Consider the following 21,844-nt stretch of genomic DNA (forward strand, 5'->3'; position numbering starts at 1 on the left):
TGACAATTCCTGATGATTCGCACAATAAATTTTCTGATCTGTCCCCAATTCCCGAGGTTAAGTGCTCACCTGGCTCTAAACAGAAGAAGCTCATGATGACTCTGGAGCCGAAACAAGGATATGTCATATATTACAAAAACCTCCAGTTCCTGATGAAACATGGTGTTCAAGTAACTAAAGTTGGCAAAGTCTTGAGGTTCAGGCACTCAGAATGGTTGAAACCATATATTGATACAAATACAGAGCTTCGAACATCTGCAAAGAGCCAATTTGATAAGGGCTTGTTTAAATTGATGGTGAATTCAGTGTATGGCAAAACAATTGAAAATGTCAGGAAACATACCGATGTTAAAATAATTACTGACCCCAGCCGGAGCAAAAAATTGGTTGCAAAGCCCAACTTCAATTACAGAAGAATTTATGATGAGCACATGGCACTTTTCAACATGATGAAAACAAAGATTAAGTTTGATAAACCTATTTATGTAGGGGCTGTGATATTGGAATTGTCCAAATTACATATGTTAATATTGTATTATGATGTGCTGAAACCTTTTTATGGTGATCGTGTAAAATTATTGTACATGGACACGGATAGTTTTATTCTTGATATTCAAACAGAAGATGTTTATCAAGATATGTCACAGCCTGAATTGTTTCCATACTTTGATACCAGTGAACATACAAAGATTCAACATCACCACAACAAAAAGGTGCCTGGCAAGTTAAAAGATGAGACACTTGGTGATGTTATTGTGAAATTTGCTGGGTTAAGTGCCAAGATGTACAGTTTTGAAACATGTAGTGGTGCTGTTGCCAAAAAAGCCAAGGGCATTGGCAGAGTTACTGTTGAAAAAGATCTCCAATTTGAAGATTATGAAAATTGCATCAAATCCCAGAATTCAATCAAAACATCAGAAAATAGAATTCAGAGTGAGGATCACTTGTTGACTTCAAATGTTGTAAGAAAAGTGGCCCTGGACCCACATGATGATAAGAGATGCATTTTATCATGTGGCATACATACTCTACCATGGGGTCATTGTGATTTGAAAAATGGGAATCAATGCCCAATTACAGAGCATGATTTGAAATAAATAAACATGCCTATGAACTTATTTGGGTTCAAAAAACAGGCTATTATGGAGCTGCCAACACCACAAGCCTCTCCTGATATGCTGTCTAAACTGAGTGGCTTGTTAATTATTCATCTGAACAGCATACTTACAGATGTTGATGATGAAACAGGTAAAATATTGTACATATTTAACAATAATTTAAATCATTACCAATTACCTGTAGGTGGGCAATTGCAATTTATTACAACCCCTGAGGGTGATGTCAAGATTTCAGTAGGGAGAAATATTTACAGAATTAAGCACTCAAACATGGTTTCTGGCACTGTTTATACTGTTTCTGCTGGTGACTGCTTATATATTGAGGTCCCTGGGTCATATGACAAGCTTATACCTTTTTTTATAGAATTAAGAATCAGATACTCTATAATAAATAACCACTAAAACAAAATGCCTAATGATATATTTGGCCATACAAGACATGAAGATCACAGTGATGAGATTTTGATGCTTGATGTCAGAGTCAAGAAATTAAGAAGTGATTTACAAGCTTTACAAACCACACTCAATGCCAGTCTTCAATTAGAAATTACAAATTTGCAATCACAATGCATGGACCCTCTTCTTAAAATTGATTCTGAACTCAAATTATTGCTTCAGAAATATACTGATCTGGCCACATTAGATAATTTTCAAAGTTTAGAAGAAGCTGTAGCAGCTCTTCAAGCCAAATTTAAGACCCAGGCCACCAATTCTCAGCAATTGAAACAACAATTGGAAGAGCAGATAAATAATGTCCAGGCACAGCTCCAAACAATTGTCAAAAGCATAAAATCACAAGAAGATTTTGATCTAGTGATTTCCACTCTAAAAGAACAGATTCAATCACTCCAGATACCTAATCTGGATCCTCTGCACAATGCCATAGCCGAGGTTAAAGAAAAAATTGAGACACTTGAAAATTTTATGAACAACTTGCCATCTTCTGATGCTTTGAATGCAATAACTCGGAGTGTAGCAAATATTAAGCTGCAACTTGAAACATATGAAGATTTTGGAAAAATTCAAAGTACCATAACCCATCTTGAAGGTACAATAGCAGCAGTGCAAAGTGATTTGGCAAATGTACAAGAATCTCGCCTGCCTGGGATTGTAGATACACTTGTCAGTGTCCAGCACCAAATCACAAAGCTTGAAAACCTCAACACTGAATCTGAACTATCTCATTTTCATCACTTGATCGATGATATCCAAACAAAGCTTGAAATTTTACAACAATCAACACCCTCTCAGGCAGATATAGCCCTGCTCCAAAATGCTATGCAAAATGTGGCTGATGCTTCTGAATTAAACAATGTGAAATTGGCACTTGAATTTTTGCAGAATACTGTTTCAAATCTTCCTACATCACAGGAACTTAAAAATATTAAGAGGGCAGTGAATCGCATATTGAAATCAGAAGATATCAAGAATATCCAGACAGAGATCAAACAACTTACTCAGACAGTGGCCACTCTACCAACCAATCAACATATTAATGAACTGCATGCCCTGTTTGAGGATATCAGAAGACAGGTCCATGATCTTACTGCTCAAAATTCAAAATTGGCAGTTGTTGAAAATTTGCAACAAATTGTAGCTAATATCAAGCAACAGCTAGGAACCATGGAATCCAATCAAGCAAATGCTCTGTCTGTTTTTGCCACCCAGCTTCAAGAAATTGTGCAACAATACAAGAAACTTATTGTGGACATAAAAATCAAGCCAGGCCACGATGATGTTGTTAGGACCATCAATGAACATCTTGAATCTGTAACAAGCAGATTGCTTACAGCAGAAAAGGAAATAACAGGCATAATCGAGAATCCAAAACATACAGTAATTCTTGAATTGTACAGCATCCCCAACAAAGAATATGATTCTCCATTTACACCAGGTGGCAAAATATATATGCTGTCCCCTGCACAATTTTATTACCAGTTTTTTGTTGGGGGCACATTGAGACCAATCAAGATCAAATATTGGCATCAGCCACAGGCACACCACTACCCCACCTTATCAATAACAAATGCTGAGAACAAAGTGAAAATCACGAGTGTAGAATTGGAGGATTTTACAGATCCCAATACATTAGAAACAGCCTATACTGAAGATGATGGCTCTCTGGAATTTAAAATACAAATAGGGGACAAATTATATTTAGAAAATCCTGTAGTATCAGCTGCTGAACACCCCATAGTTGCAATATTCTTGTTTTCATATTATGTCTAGACAAATTATTGTTGATGAATTACACAGACAAGCCAGACATAATTTTAAGAGACTCCCAGTAGTCACAAAAGGCATAGATGATTTATGGCAGAGCGACTTGATTGAAATGGCAACTGGACAGTTGAAAAACTTAGACAAAATCAACAAGGGCTACAAGTATCTACTCACTGTGATAGATACATTTTCAAAATTTGCCTGGGCTGTGCCACTCAAATCCAAGACTGGAACATGTGTTACAGAAGCTATCAGGACAATCATCAATCAGAGTGGAAGATCACCGCGCTATTTGCAAACAGATAATGGCAAAGAATTTTATAATTCAGTGTTTCAACAATTTATTAAAAGCCAGGCAATAAAACATTACTCGAGTTACAGTGATCTCAAGGCCTCAATTGTAGAGAGATTCAACAGAACCTTAAAAAATCTTATGTATAAACAATTTACCCTCCAAGGTAATTATAAATGGATTAATATTCTTCCAGAACTTCTACATAAATATAACAATTCTGTCCATTCCACAATCAACATGAAACCCTCTGAAGTAACTTCATCTGATGAGCAAAAATTGATCAGGACTGTTTATTATCCTAGATACCAGCCAACAACAAGAAAGGCCAAATACAGGGTGGGTGATCAAGTAAGAATCAGCAAATATAAGCACTTATTCAAGAGAGGCTTTACAAGAAACTGGAGCACCGAATTATTTACAGTGGTTCAAGTTAAACCCGGGACCCTTAATACATATATAATAAAGGATCACCGAGGAGAAATTCTCAAAGGCAGATTCTATGAACAAGAGCTCAGTAAAACTAAACAGCCTGACACATATCTCATAGAAAAAATTATCCGCAGAAAAGGCAACAAGTTACTTGTCAAATGGCTGGGACTTCCAGAACACAGCTGGATCGAGGAAAACAAAGTGATAATATGAGCACCTGGGATGTTATAAAAAGACTGCCAGAACCTGAACAGCAGAAAAAGAGAAATGGCGACCTGCTGCCTGAAAATATTAGGTGTCTTATTGTTGGGCCATCAGCTTGTGGTAAAACTACACTAATGGTTGATAATTTTTTATTAGCCCCCAACTGGTTAGACTGGAAAAACAGGCACTTGTATGTCTTCTCTAAGAGCTTGGAACAATTAAAATATCAGCAGCTGATGAAGCTATATGATGGATTGGATATAGCCACTTTTGAACCAGATGTTAAGCCACTTCACGAATGTCTCGATAATTCTGTTGTTGTGTTTGATGATGTTATACTGGATAATCAAAACAAGGTTAGAAATTTCTTTACACAGGGCCGACACAAAAACATTGATTGCTTCTACCTGGCACAGACTTTTTCAAAAATACCGAAGCAGCTGATCCGAGACAACAGCAATTTTATATGTGTGTTTCATCAAGATCATACCAACCTCAAACACATACATGATGAATATGTAGGTGGGGACTTGAGCTACAATGATTTTTCCAAGTTTTGCAGCAGGTGCTGGAACCAGGACAGTTATGGGTTTGTCACTATTGATATGACAAGAACACCCAATAGCGGCAAATACAGAAATAAAATCAACGATTTTCTAGACGTTGAAACATATATAAATAACCATGAAACGACCAGTCATTGACGATCTTAAGTTAAGAGATTATCTTGTAAAAAGATTTAAGGGATGGAAATCAGAGAACCGAGGAATTTATGAAAAACACAAGCAAACAGAACAGCCTGTAATTGATGCTATTAATAATTTAGGTAAGAATATCAAAACTGTTACAGAGCAGAATCAAGATTTGATCACGGAGCTTGTACCTGTAGCTGCAAGGAACATATTAGATTATCCATTCACCCCACTTTCCAGTATTCATACACCTAGTCCTGTTGCTCCTCGAAGAATTGAAGCTACTCAGGATCCTATTGAATTGGGTCTTCTTGCTCAAAAATATTTAACCACACCTAAAGACAACAAAGATGAGGTCTTTGGCTTATATGCTGACACAGAGCTTGATGGGAGCATCATTCATAGAATTGGCAATTTCAGAGTAACATTTATGGGGGATGATATAATTGTTTATTCAGAATCTCGTCTCGGAGAAAAAGGTGCTTTTGTTAAGTACCCCGGAACACCTGGATTGTGGGAACTGATGACTAGGAAGAGACCTGGCAGCTATACAGATCAAGATTATGAGCACTACAAAGAAATATTAATAAAATCAGATGCTCTATACCAGAACAATGATCCCACACAAAAAAGAGTTAAGTCTAGCAGTGGGGCAAAATACAATAATTTAATCAAGCCCATATGGTCACAGATCAAGACTGGCAGTGGAATCAAACAATACAACACCCTGCCTAAAGAATTTGTGTGGGTTGATGATGTCAGGAAACTTGTAGATAGGTTATTGGTGATAGCTGGGGAGGAAAATGCTGGGAACCACAATTTTTACAATGAAAAGGTTGGAATTATGGACATGATAAGCACAAAATTGTCTAATTTTATAGTGAATGACCCTAAGGGGATTGGATATCTCATAAAAATTATTAATACTCTACCACCTAAATTTTGGAATGTTTCTGAGGGTCGGGGGTTGGTTAATGACATTATAAACAAGCTGCCATTTGAACTACATATTCCAGGCTATCAGTATTGTGGTCCAGGCACAAAATTGGATCATAGATTAAACAGAGGGGATCCTGGTGTAAATCCCCTAGATGCTGCTTGCAGAGACCATGACATAGCATACAACACACATTCTGATCTTGACAAGAGACATGTTGCAGACAAGAAATTAGAAGAGGCTGCATTTGGTAGATTTGTAAGCAAAGATGCTTCTTTGAGTGAGAGAATAGCAGCATTGGGAACCACCATAGCTATGAGCACCAAACAAAAACTGGGGTGGGGGCTGTGAATATGTATATAATAAACCTAGAATGAAGGCCAAGGGTGTTATGTATCAAATACCTTATGCAGGTCTCAAATCTCTTAAAACTATTGACAGTCTCTTGACCAAAAAGCAGCGCAAGAAAAAAAGCTCTTGTCTTGCAAAAGGACATGGTATGAAATTGTTGCTTAGTACCCCCCAATTAAAAAAATTACAGCAATCAAGAAAAAAATCACATGTAGGTGGATTTATATTCACTATCCCGGCCATCTTAGCTGCTCTCGGGGCTGTTGGGAGCTTGGCTGGGGGATCAGCTGCCATAGCAAAAACAGTAATAGATGCCAAGAAAAATAGGGCAGAATTAGATGAGCAGAGGCGCCATAACCTGGCAATGGAGAAAAAAGGCAAAGGTGTTAAGAGAGCCATGAGTAAGTTTAAAAAAAACAAGAGCCGCTTACAAACCAAGATATTGAAGCTTTAATCAAGCCACTGGGCATCAAACATTTTAGAGGTGTGTACATGTCTGATTCTTTACCAGAACAACCACTCAACAAAGAGTGTGGCATTGTTAATTTGGATGAGTACAAAAATCAGGGCACTCACTGGATCTGTTATCTTAAATATTTAAACAATAAGGCATTTGTGTTTGATTCATTTGGAGGTGTTCCACCTGAAAATTTAATAAAATATCTAAATTCAGCTAATCTTTATTACAATAATGCCCGTGTTCAAAACTTCAAAGATGTTAATTGTGGACATTTGTGTTTATCTGTTCTCAGATATATGTCTCAAATAAATAAACCATCAATTGAAAATTTTCAAAAAGCCTTGTGGTATCTGAAACATCATGGGGGTATTCCATCTCACCAGCCAAAATTCAATATTGAAACTCAAATTACATAATGATATAGTGTATCCCAAAACAATAGCTCTCAGAGCATTTTACGGCATGTACTTGATCCCTAATATTACACACCACAACAATACAATTGCAGTAGGGGATCAAAAAATTGTCATCACTCCAGGGCAGTATAATCTGTCCACTCTAAATGCTCAATTACCCAGAGGTGTAGTGTTAAGTCAAAATTCTGTCACTCACAGAGTAGAGATTGTATCTGCCACAGAAACAGTGGATCTGGGTACTATAGGAGAGCTGTTAGGCTTTGAGAACAACACAAAACTTGAACCAGCAATCAAACACACTGCTATGAATATACCTAAATTCTTAGCCATAGAGACTCTGAATATTCACTGTAATGTGGCCGAGGGTATGATCACCAAATCAAATGGCATAGGCACTCACAAACAAACTGGCATCATTGCAACATTCAAACCTAATTCTGAATTTATGGAGCCGATCATCTACAATCCATCCCCAACATTATATTTTCCTGTGTGCCACAATAGAATAGATAACATTGAGTTGATGGTCACTAATGAAAAAGAAGAATTAGTTGATTTTGCTGGAGCCACAACAACTGCTATCATAGAGATTAACATTTAAATAAAAATACATACAATGGAAAATATTGAGAGTTATGAGCTACAATCATTCCCTCCAAACAGGAGGACATTTGCAAATTTAAATCAACCCAACACAGAGATTGAGGTTGATCTTGATGTAGGGGATGGCTTTATACACCCCCACAGAGCAGATCTATACATCAAATTTGATGTTGTAAAGCTCGATGGAACAGATTACCCTGCAAATTCAAATATAAGACTTGTAGACAATTTTGTGCCGCATCTATTCTCTGAAATTGAGATCAGAAAGCATGGTGTTGTTATAAACAGAGTGGATTATCCCGGCATTACCTCCACAGCTTTGGCCACATTAAAATTATCCAAAACCGAGGCATCATACTACAAAATAGGCGGATTTGAGGCTGGTGATAAGATATTATCCAAGAACCACACAGTGCTGTTCCCCATGCGCCTGTTGCCAGGATTCTTCTCGGATTACAAAGATATTATGTGGAAGGGTGGGTTAAGAATTACATTTAGAAGAGCTGCAAATGATAATAATGCATTGATGAGGTACAGCACATTAAACTCTACAGGAGAAGCTCTGCCTAATACCTTACCAGATGCAGGTAAATGCATTATTCAGACTATGGAGCTAAGAATCCCGGTTGTTGAATATGAAGCCAGTTATGCTCTTAAATACAAAGCTGATATAATAAAAAATCCACAAGTTCCTCTGCAATTTTACACATATCAATGTGTACAGAAGCCCGCATCTGGCACCTATTATGAATTTGATGCTACAAATTCATTCTCCAGTATTCAATTTGACATGCCTGATTTTGTGGTGGTACTGTTTCAGACTGAAAGACACAACAATCAGGAAAAAAATTCAAGTAAATTTGATAGCTGCAACATCAAGAACATATATCTTAAAAATGGCAGAAATGAGGTCTTTCCTAGAGAAAATTACAATTTAGACATGTCCAAGGATGATTTTCTCAAATTATATGAGGCTTTTTCGGCTTTCAAGAGGGTCACTACAGGCAATACTGACATGTATTACACGCCAGATGAATTCAAAGCGCGGAGACCCATGTTTGTAATTAACACTTCAAAAAGAAAACAGGTTGTGGTTAATGACAGAACAAACATTAAAATTATCTGTGAATTCCACGAGGCATTACCCGACGACACCATATGTAGTGTCATTCTCATAGGTGAAAAATCATATGTTTATGATGTAAGAAATGAGAGGGTCACGGAGCAATTCTAGAGGCCCGATTCAAACACAGAAACCCCTTGATTACAAAGCAATAATACCAACACTTTGCTGTCAGAGAGGTCCCAGACACTCTACCAGCTTTGAAACCTCAACTGTATTATCAGCTAGCAGTGAATATCTTATGTGTGGGCAGTTGTATATATTTCAATCTTTTATCAGGACTCGAACCCAAAGCCCCTGATTACAATGCAACAATAATAACACTTCTCAATATGGAATATGCCCACATTTTACTGGGTTCTGAGACCCTTATACAGACAAAATTGGATTTTGAACTGCCATAATATTTTCCAAGTCTCTGCCTAGGCTCATATTATTAGAATAGAATTGCTTTTAGCATGAAGGGGGTGCAGTTCATTGCCACTGTGTGAAAATATGTATTTTTATCTCAATAATCTTTGTTACACTTTTACATGTTGCAGACATGTTACACTTTTTCCCCTGTCGCACAGAAAGATTAATGGCCCCTTCAGTGAATCGTACAGAAAAATCATTAATGCTCCCTACTAGCGTGTAGATTTTATCTCTTGCGTGCCGGCAAGGCATAGAGGCAATTAATTATGCTTACCCGCTCTTCTCATATTGTATTGAGCGAGTGGTTCCCAATAGAGAATAATTTTGCTCTGTTGAACAACACTTTTTACCAGGTTTTCAGATCTGGGAGTTGTATATCAACTAGGAATAATTATTCTCAAAATCTCACGTGTGGAGATATTATTTTGCCACACATATTTCAATCTATCAGGACTCGAACCCAAAACCCCTTGTTTACAAAACTACAATATTAACATTTTGCCATCAGATTTTATGAGGACTCAAACCCGAACCTTTTGATTACAAGACAATGCACCACACTCCACTCGGTCTCAGAACCCAATAGATATCAATTCAAGATTCCTGGGATTTTGACAGAAAAACATACTATAAGCTTAATTTCTGGTGTGGCCAAAAATTGACAAGTTTATGGACAAAAATCTGGCTGATGCAACTTTTGTAAGTATGTGCAAATCAATCTGAGGAAGCTCTTCCTTTCTGAAAAATTCCCAAGGGCATTTTTACAAAAATCTTGGATTAGGAAGAGCTCTACACTTGAGCAAAAATCTCATATGCTCATGTTAAGCAAGTTTTAAGTGTAGCAAAGCTGCTGGAGAGAAGCTCTTCCTTTCCGGCGCTGTCCGTAGTATCAATACAACTACTCGCTCTCTTCCAAACTTAACTGGTACTCGTGAAATTCTTGGAAGATCTCTCACTTGCTTTCAGAACCTGTGACACTTTCTGCTGGAGGTCGTATAGGGTAACACGATCATGCATATTCATGAACGCTTTTCTTTGTGCAATGAAAGTGAAAAAGTTGCCCATCTCCTGTACGAGGCATGTCCCACGCACATACATAGCACCGAGCCGCATCTTAATATTTCATTAGTTTAATGCCCTATTGTTGATCGGTGGGAGATAAGATCGTCACAATGCGGAGAACATCAGAAACGAAATCGACGATTGTGATTTTTTTTAAATGTAATCGTTCGGATCTCTGCGAAAGCACGAACAATGGTTCCCCTGCTGCGTGTGGCAGTGTTTAGTGTTTCTAACCATTGTTTGTAAACAAGCATGGTGAAAAGGGTAGTCTGGGATTGGTGTGGTGTGATTTTGATTATTGCGTTATTGTGCGGTCGCGGTACGATGTGTACACACGGGTATCATTCGTTAATGAGAAAATTACAATCAGACTTACTGTTGGATTAAAAATTATAGATACTCGAGTTTGAACTCCAATTAAAAATTAACCAGTAGTCCCATATAAAAACGAGTTACATCAAAATTTAGCTTATTCAATTCTGCGTTAATCTACGCTAACCAATTTTTTTTCGAGTATGCCTTCTAATTTTTATCGTCGTGAGAACAAAAAAGTGCCTTTTTTTGTGTTTTGCTGACGATCACTCTCTTTGAAATTCTATAAATAAAATAAACATATGGTCGAATGGTGATGAAATTTTAATACGGTGCAGGCAGAAAGGTTTTAAACACAATTCTAAATATTGGGATTTTTGTAATTTGTCAAGGAAACTGTCTTTTCAATTTTGCGAAACAACTTTTTCTTAATCCACAAATACAATATTTGTCTTGTTTTGAATCTCTTTTCATCTGTTTTTGAAATCATTTATCATTGTCGATTCACATTGCGAAACCGATTTCATGCAGATTTTTATTCAGCGGAGTAATGATGTAGTGCAACGTGGCAACACCGCACGCACTCACTCGCGGTGACAACCCGCAGTTTCCACGGTTCAACGGACATTGTTGTCACGTTCCATCTACACTACTGCATCTTTCCAAATTCTAGCATCTATAATTTGTAATCAGACGTAGTTCAAGTAATGAGACACTCCCCGATGGCGTAAGAATCCTGGGTTCGATACCCCTGGAGGCAGAGTGCACAGAGGTTCGGATCCCGCTTTAAATCTGTAGCTCCAGTCCCAATTACCCTATTTGTGCATAAAATGGACTTAACAGTTCAAACAGACAAGTACAAGTAATGAATATTACTTGTCTTCACTAAGAAATTATTGTAAAATTAACAGTAATCGTTTCCATTTAAAGTTTGTTTATTGTTTTCGGCCCTTACTTAAATTTGCATTCTGAAAAATCCTACTATCTTCAATTGTCAAGTAGATTACAGTATATCCAACATCTGGATACGTCCTGGCGTAGTTTTAAAACCTGCTTCTGCTTGTAGCAAGTGAATTGACTCGCACGAGTGCATTGTTGCAGCAAGACTTGACTCTGACGTGAGCAGGTTCCGCAGATGAAATGTGCAGCTGGTTTTCTCTTTTTTTATTTTGACCAAATTGTGCACCTGCCAAGTGGAATGAGCACCTGTCTTTTGTTTTGTGCTGCTTTGGCACACGATTAAGAACTCAGTTGCTTTTTATGCGTTCGCTGTGGCAGCCAGTGCCATTTGTGAGGCAAATGAGTTCGAGTAAAAAAAAAGTTGCCATGTGATCGGTAATCGAGAAATGGAATGGTTCGAGTATCCGCTCTTTTTAAGGCACTAATCAGCAAAGCTAAAAAAAAGTATGTGTGTGCACTGGTCGAGTCCTCTCATAAGTGTCAACTATGGAGATTTCCTCTATTATGAGCCAGCCTACACGTGACATCTATCGATATCTATATATTGTAGCCAGTCCGTGCGTGTCACGTCAGTCAGTCCGTGCGTGTCACGTCAACTTTGGTCCATTCGTGTGAACTATCCATATTTCAATCTGTTAGAGCTGGTCCACTCGTGCCAACTGTAGATATCTCAATCTGTTAAGAGCTGGTCCACTCGTGCCAACTGTAGATATCTCAATCTGTTAACAGCTGGTCCACTCGTGCCAACTGTAGATATCTCAATCTGTTAAGAGCTGGTCCACTCGTGCCAACTATCGATATCTCATTCTACTAGAGCTGGTCCATTCGTGTCAAATATACACGTACAGGGTGATTCTTATAGAACCGGACCGACAAAATGAGCTGTGATATGAAATATACCATACATGTATTAACGTAATTTATACATAACGTACCTTAGATAGTGTACCGTTGAGTGTGCATTGTAATCAGAGCATGTGTGGAAAGTGTCCGCAGTTTTCAAGAAGGCAGCCTCCACCCACGTTTGCATATTCCTGCGACTCGTCGCAATGCTTTACCGGTGATGTTCCAGATTTCAGCCGAAATGGTGACTTTTAAAGCTTGTAACGTACGCGGTTTGTTTGCATACACCCTCCCTGTCTTTCATTAAACCCCACAAGAAAAAATCGGGACTGGTAGGGTCCTGAGTCCTGACGCCCATACACCGCAAACACGTTCGTACGTGCACCACTGTGTGTCCTTTAACCTTGGCAAAAGTGCTGCCACCTGTCAGATCATCTGCACACCATTCGACTCAGCACAGCTCACGGATTATTATGTCGTAATTGTGATCTGTTGTTTGCATCACCTGCAGCATTATTAGCAAATTCATCAGTCCGGTTCTATAATAAACACCCTGTAGATATATATATTAGACGTAGAGACAAAATTTGGCGGACTGGTAGACCTGTCACAAATTAGCTTGACTGCGTTCATTTGTGTGTGTCCTTTCATCAGTTTGAGCTATCGCCTGTTTTTCCATAGAGTACGAAATCAGATCTCTATCCAGTTAGATATTTTCAACAATAAGGAAAGTACAAATACAATATGGGCAACCTGCATAGGTGAGGTCCATCGGCAATTGCGTATATGGAAATGTTAGGTTGTGATCTGGCTCGGCGATAGAATTGAGCTTGTGTGTGTCCGTGATGGCACAAAGGGGTTACCATGTCGCGACGCGAGATTAAATTTCCATAAGCAACATTAAAAAAAACGGACTTGTATTAAAATGTTTTTCCCCCTCTTACAGGATGTGACGTAAGAATAATGTTTCCGGTTTTTGTCGCATGGCTTGGTTGCTATGACCTTTTACCTAGAGTGCGAGCTCCTCCCCTCTGTGAGTGGAAGGAAATGCATATGAATAATTGTCGGGAGTGTGGGGAGGCGTTGGCAAGTGTTTTCTTGTACTTTGATCGTGTAAATAAGATGGTTCCTTTGTATTCGAGTGAGGTCATTAAAAGCTCTTTTTTAAATGAACCTTCGCGCCTTTGTACCTTTGAGAGCGACCCCTTGTGGCAATTGTTTGAGATGCATGGTCCTTCTGTGTTCTGTCTACCTCACAACTCACTACTGAAACCGACGGAAGGGATGTAAATTAAGGGTGGTTCCGAGACGGTCTTTTGAAAAGTGAGACGAATACGAAACCAGACAGCCTCCCCGATGGCGTAGTGGTAACGATGTCGCTTTGTAATCAAGGGGCCCCGGGTTCCGATACCCGGTGGAGGCACATAAGTGGCCCACTTTAAACAGCAACTCAACAACACCAATGAAACCAGACCAAGGCGGGTCTTGTTCTTGGTATTTAAAATCCAAAATTCTTTAATGTGCAATCTATTCGCACAAGTGGAAGAAAAATCGTCAATTTTAGTTGCATACATTCCGGATACAACTACGTTTTTTTAGGGATCGTAGCGTCGAAGTGAATCGTTAAACAGCAGCAGCAACAACGTTAAGCCGGCTGTAGACGAAAGCATTTCCTTTCACATTTTTGCTAGCATAAATGCTTCCAAAAATCTTATAGCAGATAGCACTTTACACGAAAGCATTTCATGAAACATTTCGGTTACCTGTTTACATTGTATGATACATACAGCATGATAAGCACATCGCGTTACATCATATATGGCGAGTGCACGGTGTTTACAATTGAAAAAAACTAAAATATTCTTCCATACGTGTACAGTAAACGTTGTAAAGTATATATTTAATCAGCGCCATGCTTCTCTTAACTAAAACCATTTAATACGAGTAAACTAAAACCATTTAGTACGTGTACGAAGCGTAATTCCTCTCGGTTGAATAATTAGTGTGTTTTAAAAATGTGAAGTGATACGTTGTTTACATCTCACGTTCCCGCCATTATAACTGCGCTCGTGATCTAGAGGTCGCTTCTGATTGGTTATGCTACGGAAATAGGACGGATCCTATTCTTGAAAAATGGCATGAAATATGCCATGGCATCTGGAATGCCATAAGATTTCTCACTTTACACGGTAGCTTTTTGGTCATGACACAAATATTAAGAAAAATACTTTCTAAAGCCGGCTTGACTATAGATTTCTAGACGAAACAAGAGATTTGCCCTTCCCACGAATCCGCTAGGTTCTATCCGCCCCCCCGACCCGGCTCAGAATTTTCATTTTAAAACATGTCCGTGCCAACAGAACAGTTTTAACTTTAAACACTCGCGTGCAGTTGGACAATATCCCGATACACGTACTCCTATTGCGAAAATAGCCGTCTTCCTAATTGCTGCACCAATATTGATTCACACTCCCGCGCACAGAGGCGCTCGCATACACGCATGGACACATGTGTTCCTCCTGCACATGCGTGGAGTCGTGGGTTCGCTTCTGGCACTGGCCGCCTCCTCTCCGCCCGTGGATGGCCTTGAGGAGGGAAGAACGGCCGAGGAGACAATGCCATTCCGTGCGGCGGATGGAGCGAGTTCCATCAGGGTCGCCGGCTCAACCAAGGCCACTGCCATCTCCAGGTCACGCCAACCCTTGCCCCAGGTTCATCGGCTTCACAGAACGCTTAGTGTTCTGACAATGGGTCGTTCGTGTACCGTGAACGGTTTCCAGCGGGTTTGTCCGACCCGTGAACGGTTTCCAGCGGGTTTGTCCGACCCGTGAACGGTCTCCAGCGGGGTTGGCTGACCCTTAACCGGTCTCCAACGGATTTTGCTGACCCATGGCTATTTAGGGTCCTTCCAGACATGAGATAATTGAACCCAGGACTCGAGATCTTGTGTCAAGCAGAACTCAGATCACCGCGGCTCTTACTACCCCACCCCCCTCCCTCCCTTAATTTAGAAACGAGAAAAAAAACTCCTCTGAAACAGACTCAAGGACCGACCAAGTGGCTCTTGAAAATGTTGTAGGTGCCAGTCTGTAGCAGTGACGGCAGTTGTAACATTTCCCTTTCAAATCACGGAAAGAGAGAACGAAACTCTCTCTCTCTCTCTCTCTCTCTCTCTCTCTCTCTCTCTCTCTCTCTCTCCCTCCCTCTCCCTCCCTCTCCCTCTCCCTCTCCCTCCCTCCCTCCCTCCCTCCCTCCCTTTTGTTTCGTGGAAGAAAAGATAGGAGAGCGGAGAGCCCCATCTGCCATTCCGATGAGGTATTTATTTATAGTAGTTCCTCGACCGATGGGCGTTTCATCGCATGGACAAAACTTCTCGTCGACGTCGCGTGGGGAGAAATAGCCGGAATCCTTGAGAGTTTATTGAACGGATCGTGGTGACGTCACTCCCTGCTCTGTAGGATTGAGAGGCGCAAGATCTGGGAATATCTGGAAGGGAGGGAGAGTTCGGAGTCGCCACCAGACATGGGTTTTGGCGGAATCTGGGCGCCTCACGCTACATGCCCTATGGCAAGGCATTTTTTTGCTTTCGAAAAAGAGAGAGGGAATCTTTTGTCGAAAGATTTTGCACTTGTAGCTTGTGTGAATCTGCGGGAGTGCCCCAGGATATGCAACTTGCACGGGCGTCTACTGGGAACATCTTGACCTTTGTAGACTGCCAGCGGGCGCTGGGCATTGTCTTTGTGTGTGTCATGTTGCCGTGGTCCAGCGGTTAGCGCAGTGCATACGAGCCCCGGGTTAGAGTTAGCTTGAGGCAATCGAATCTGAATCTTCATAATTTCGAAGCCTCACCCCGCCCATCACTGGTTCTGGTCGACGCATCGCTTTATTCCCGATTCAGAATTTCCCAACTCGAGAAGTACGAGGGGAGTTTTGAGCTTTACCCAGAAAAAATGAGCTAGGAGGCTGAGCATGAAAGAGTTTGGCATGGATGGGGCTGGGGGATGGAGCCACAATACAGTAAAAAACGAGGAAGGGAGATATAAATGCGTATTATGCGATGGTGATGATGGGCCAGAATTATTCTTATTTCAGGACACGCGCGTTCTACAGGAGGAGAAGCTACGCAACATAAGCTTGGAAAGAGTGTTCGAATCAATTGTAGTGGAACTATTGGAAAAAGTGGACAAACAGTTAGGGGGAAAAGAAGTGTTGCACAGAGACGGGATAAAGGAAAGGAATAGTGTTAGTTTAAGGCGAAGAGGGACAATTACGCACCAGGCATGCATTTATTCCAATATCGTCGGAATGAGCAATGCTACTAAAAAGATCTCCGGCAGAAATGAAGAGTATGAATTTCTCCCCATGTGGCAAGTGGAAGCGGTTTCCTAAGTTGATTATTAAGCCTTATACGATTTTTGAAAAATATGATGAATTAGTATTTACCGAATCCCATGTATTCCTTATGGGACATCAACTTCAACTTCAAGTTACGGCTCATCAAATGGGAGTTTCGACTTTTGCTACTGCTATGACATAGTTCTACGTGTCCTTTTTCCGTCCATGTACTTTTCTACGTCATCGGATGTTTGATATTCCCGAGAGAACGAATAAAATAATGGTCCCATAAGCCTAGTGCATTTCTCCTTGCCTCCTACGGCCATCCTGGCAGTGTTGCCAAACCTGATGTGCATAATAGAGCTAATTTTCTCCATTCATATAGCTAAAGAGGACTTTCAAGGAGCTAGATTAACGAAGGCTGCATAAAGTGCCAACTAGGGTAATTTTAGTTGTCAGAGGGGTAGGGGTGCTGCTATTACCGTTAGCTTTAAAGTGATGGCCGCCTAGATTTGGCGGCATCACCCATCTCAATAATCCAATGATGTTAATATAAAATCGAAAATAAAGGGTTCCCGGATAACAAAATTGTCATCTTCATCTTAGCCACAGCGCTATATATAAAAATACATCGGGAGGAAAGAAGAGGTGGGTGACGCAGCCTATAGCTATACGAATATCACGTCACGTGCAAAATGTACACTCATGGCAAAAGTTGGTATTTTTGGGCCGGAGCCAGTGGTGGCATCATGGTGGGACAGAGGGCGGGTGCCACAGTTCACAGTCAAACGAGTGCACGAAAGAGCCAGATTTGGCTCCAAAAGAGCGAAGTTGGCAACAGTGATCAGCAGCTGCCCCAGCGAGAAAGACCAAGGGGAAATTGTCCCTCCTCGCCTTAAGTGAGAACAGTTACAACAACCAGAACTGCTATTTAACACCAATGTAATGGAAAGTGTAGTCTGTAGGGAAAATCATAGTTGTGTAATAAGAATAGATGTCAGGAGCGTATATTCTGGGCTAGCTAAGCTATCTGCGAAGCCTGAAGTCTAGAGAATAAAATACAGGAGAAAAATCGATCAGAAATTGTAAATAATATTATTCATATCAGTGAGATGATGATGCTGATTCTGGAATTGGCAACCTCATTCCTTATGAGTTGGCAACCTCATTGCTTATGAGTTGGCAACCTCATTGCTTATGAGTTGGCAACCTCATTGCTTATGAGTTGGCAACCTCATTGCTTATGAGTTGGCAACCTCATTGCTTATGAGTTGGCAACCTCATTGCTTATGAGTTGGTAAATTTATTTCTATTCATAGCCTAGGACCACGTGACATAGTGAGATAGCCCAGATCTTGGACTTAGTATACGCCACTGATAGATGTAGTGCGCACAGCCCATGGCTCGCACATGAGATGAGCAATAAATACTTTCCTTTCACCTTTTTTTCCAATCGCGACGATAAGGATAAATGACGACTCCAGCACAACCTACATTCACGCTCGCTCACAAACGCAACTGTGGGATATTTTCTGTCGCCAGTGGGAATTTTTACCTCGTGCGAGGGAAATTTGAGAGGCAAGTCTATGCACGCTGCGAGAGGGGAACAAGAGCAGACTCTTTTCTGCAGACCAGTTCCCATCACTTTCCAAGGGAGGAATTTCCGGTCTGGCCTCGTTGGGGTCTTCCAAGGACAGCCTACCAGCTTCTGCCTCGACCACAAGAGAAGCCTGTTGCCTTTACCTGAATTCATTGTTCTTGAAATTCAGGAAATTTGCACCTCTTTAGCGCTCCAGTGCCAGATTCTGTGGTTGCCTTGTAATTAAATGGACCTCCAAGGTCATTCACGCGTGTTTCGTCTTGCCGACAGCATTTTCCCAAGGTTGCATATATGCCTGTCTTCCATCCTCATGTTGTTACTAGTATCGGCGAAGAATTATAATTGCGCTCTGCATTTCAGTGCACATTTTCGCTAGATACTATTCTCTCTCTTCTTTAAGAACGAAGTCCGTATAAACAAATACACGAAGCTTCTCAGAAATCCTATTGGTTGTTCCAATAGCAAGTGTTCATGAATGTTGAACTGTCCTTCATGCCGTATTATCCCAATTCCTTGCCTTCCAATAAGTTCGGCGCAAATAACTGAGGACTAAAAGTGGTAAACGTTGTAAGTGCCAAAAGCGAAAGTGTTGGGAAATCGCATCGTTCCGCACATCAGCACACTAGTGACCTCTCTACACGCACTTTGAACTACTTAAGATGGTTACCAGCCACTTTTCACAGTTTAACGTGGAAAACGGTGTTTGAATTATTGTGGCACTTGCAGCGTTTACCAATTTTAGTCTTCAGATGACTATCGATTATATAACAAATGCTAAACGATTATATTTTTATTATTTAATTTTAGTAAATGCTGTCTTTCGGGGGGGGACTTTTGTACTCAATACAGAGCTTTAGTGACCGAATTTCAAAATTAATGAACATATAGCTGCTGGACATTGTAAATTACAAGAAAAAAATATTAAAAACATCTCTGTTCTACTTAAAACTTGATTTATGTTACTACTTAAAACTTGATTTATGTTACGTAACATCCAGGGGAAAACGTGTAACATTTTTGTTTCCCCTTTGCGAGATTAATAACTATGTAATACGTATAGTTAGCCTATTGAGGAATTTAAAATTACTGTATTTTTATTGTCCACTATCAACTGTAAATATACGACCAATGTATTCACGAGCATATTAACACCAGAACTAACGCATACAAAAGGAACTATTTCACGGTCACGTGGTTTTGTCTACATTAACTTAGTTCTTACAGTAAATGGTGGAAGCGGCCCCGGCGCCTACCCAGCGTCGAATAACATGGGTACCTGGGGAAACCCTGGGGGGTAAAGGCGGTCAGGGGCGTGATGCTGATCACATCACCCCCACTCACGACCGGATCAAGAAAGTGTGGGGCGTTACCCCCACACCCCCTATACGCCTTCATGGCGTGGTGCTATGCACAGGGGAGCACTTTACTTTCTCTTCTTCTTACAGTAAATGGAGAATAGTAGAGAAAATTCATTCTACAGCATGTCACTAGTTTGAAGGTTGTAGTTGTACATTTGCTTGTCATTTCCGGAAGCTAATGGTTCTTTTTCTTGTCTTGCAGGGCTGTGACGGATCCCAGAGATGGTCGGCGAGTGGCGCTCAAGAAGCTACCCAACGTCTTCCAATCCCTCGTCTCGTCCAAACGCGTCTTTCGGGAACTCAAAATGCTCTGCTTCTTCAAACATGAAAACGTAAGTAGCCATCCTCTCTCATACTTCTCAAGTGAACTCTTCTTGGAATACGTGATCCAGTTCTCGACTCGTATGGCAGGGATTAGGAAGAGTGTTGGTTGGGACAATATTGGATCAGAGGCATTGTCCATATCTCTCTCTCACACTTTTTTTTTTTTTTTTTTTTGTTCGTGCTGATCTGTTTGTTTCACTATCCCTTCTTCTTTCTCATTCCTTTTCTCCTCCTTCGCCGGCCCCCGTGGCAGAGTGGTTAGCACATCGCGCTACGACGCCAGGGGTCCCGGGTTCGGGGTCCCATGCCTGGGCATGGATGTTTGTGAGTTTCCATTCATCAATTTCATCATATCATCACTCATCCTAATCTTCGCAAATTAGCCAAAAGTGGCACAAGAAGCGAAGTAAAATAAAGCAAATCAATCAATCAATCCTTATCTCCTTCAATTTATTTCCCTCCCTTTTCTCATTCCTTTTATCTTTGAATTATTTCTCATTCCTTATCTCCTTCAATTTATCTTTCCCTTCCTTTCTTTCCACCCCGAGAAAACTCCAGACTACGCCCCTGCTCACGGAATGTTAAGTTAGACTTTTATCGAGTATGCAGGTGGTAATATTATACTCGCATTCGGAAGATCCAATAGAAGACTTTGCAGTGTGAAAAGCAGGGGTTCTCAACCTGGGGACGCGCCCCCCTGGGAAGGCGTTGGGGAATTTCAGGGGAGTCGTGGTGAGCAATGAAAAATATATACATGAATTACCCCCCCCCCAAAAAAAAGTTGTGGCAAACACAAACCCCTTGTGTAGGTCTCAGAAAAGAAACTTCTGCAAATAGTTATCTCTGTCACTCATTAATTGTGTTCTTAAGAAATAAAACCAAATGATGTAGCTTGAAATTTTAACTGCAGTGAGGGCAGAATGCTTTGTAATGTAGGCCTATTAAGCACTTTTATTAATTAATGAAAATGTTCTATCGACAAAACAAGTATTAGTATTTTTTAATATCTGTAAGAAACGTACCCTCGTTTTAAATGTTGTCATTAGATTGTAAACTATAAAAATTACTGAAGTTAGTAAATTAATTATTTGAAACATGTTGTGGCCTTACGATATTAATTATTCCAATGGAAAATTATACATTTATTTTAAAATCGCCTTGTATTTAAATGCATGTCAGATTGTAAAAAACACGCTTTAATATGTATTGCTTGGTTTAATTTTCGAATATTTTCTTTACACCGTATGAGGTGAGTGAAATATTTTATTGTTATTTTGCAGGTCTTGTCAGCGTTGGACATCTTGCAGCCACCACATTTGGACTTCTTCCAAGAAATGTATCCTTAATCATAAATGTGCAGATAAGTAAATGATGATAAATGCTCTAATCCTATGCTTTGAGAATCAGTTTGACATGAAAGTGTGGTGATTCTGTTCAGTCGTAGCTTTTTCCCTACTGCTTATTTTAAAGGTTTCTGGTCTCGTAAGTAAGGAAGCAAGGCTCGTTTCGAGTCTTGACTCGTTCTCGCTATCGAGAACGAAGTCTCGGTGTTGTAAATGACACATGTTTACCGATAATGCGAATCCAGAATTAGGTCTTCTTTGATATTTCGTACAGCAATTCTCATCTTCGCGATCTAAGCAGAGAAACGGCACGAAATGCAATAAAAATGTATTACAAATTACCTAAGCAGATGAATATGAATGAAATAGGGCCACGCCCACGTGGAGAAGTCCGTGTCAACTTTGGAGAGAGAAGCAAACGGTTTGATATTTTGGGATAGCC

At 40.2% G+C, this 21,844-nt stretch overlaps 1 protein-coding gene across 2 annotated transcripts in view; it reads left to right on the top strand.

The window, feature by feature from the left end:
- The window catches only part of nmo (serine/threonine-protein kinase nemo), a 222,993-nt gene that overhangs the window by 122,150 nt on the left and 78,999 nt on the right, over nucleotides 1-21,844 (top strand). For both annotated transcript variants that reach the window (XR_014441917.1, XM_083125632.1), the window contains exons 2-3: nucleotides 19,938-20,067; nucleotides 21,340-21,395. Coding sequence is in view for 1 of the 2 variants with exons in the window: in XM_083125632.1 (XP_082981758.1) it covers nucleotides 19,938-20,067; nucleotides 21,340-21,395 (186 nt within the window). In the remaining variant the exon portion in view is untranslated. The remainder of the gene's footprint in view (nucleotides 1-19,937; nucleotides 20,068-21,339; nucleotides 21,396-21,844) is intronic.

This window comes from Lepisma saccharinum, chromosome 7 (genome assembly GCF_977018435.1).
Source record: "Lepisma saccharinum chromosome 7, izLepSacc3.1, whole genome shotgun sequence".
Classification (NCBI taxonomy): Eukaryota; Metazoa; Arthropoda; class Insecta; order Zygentoma; family Lepismatidae; genus Lepisma; species Lepisma saccharinum.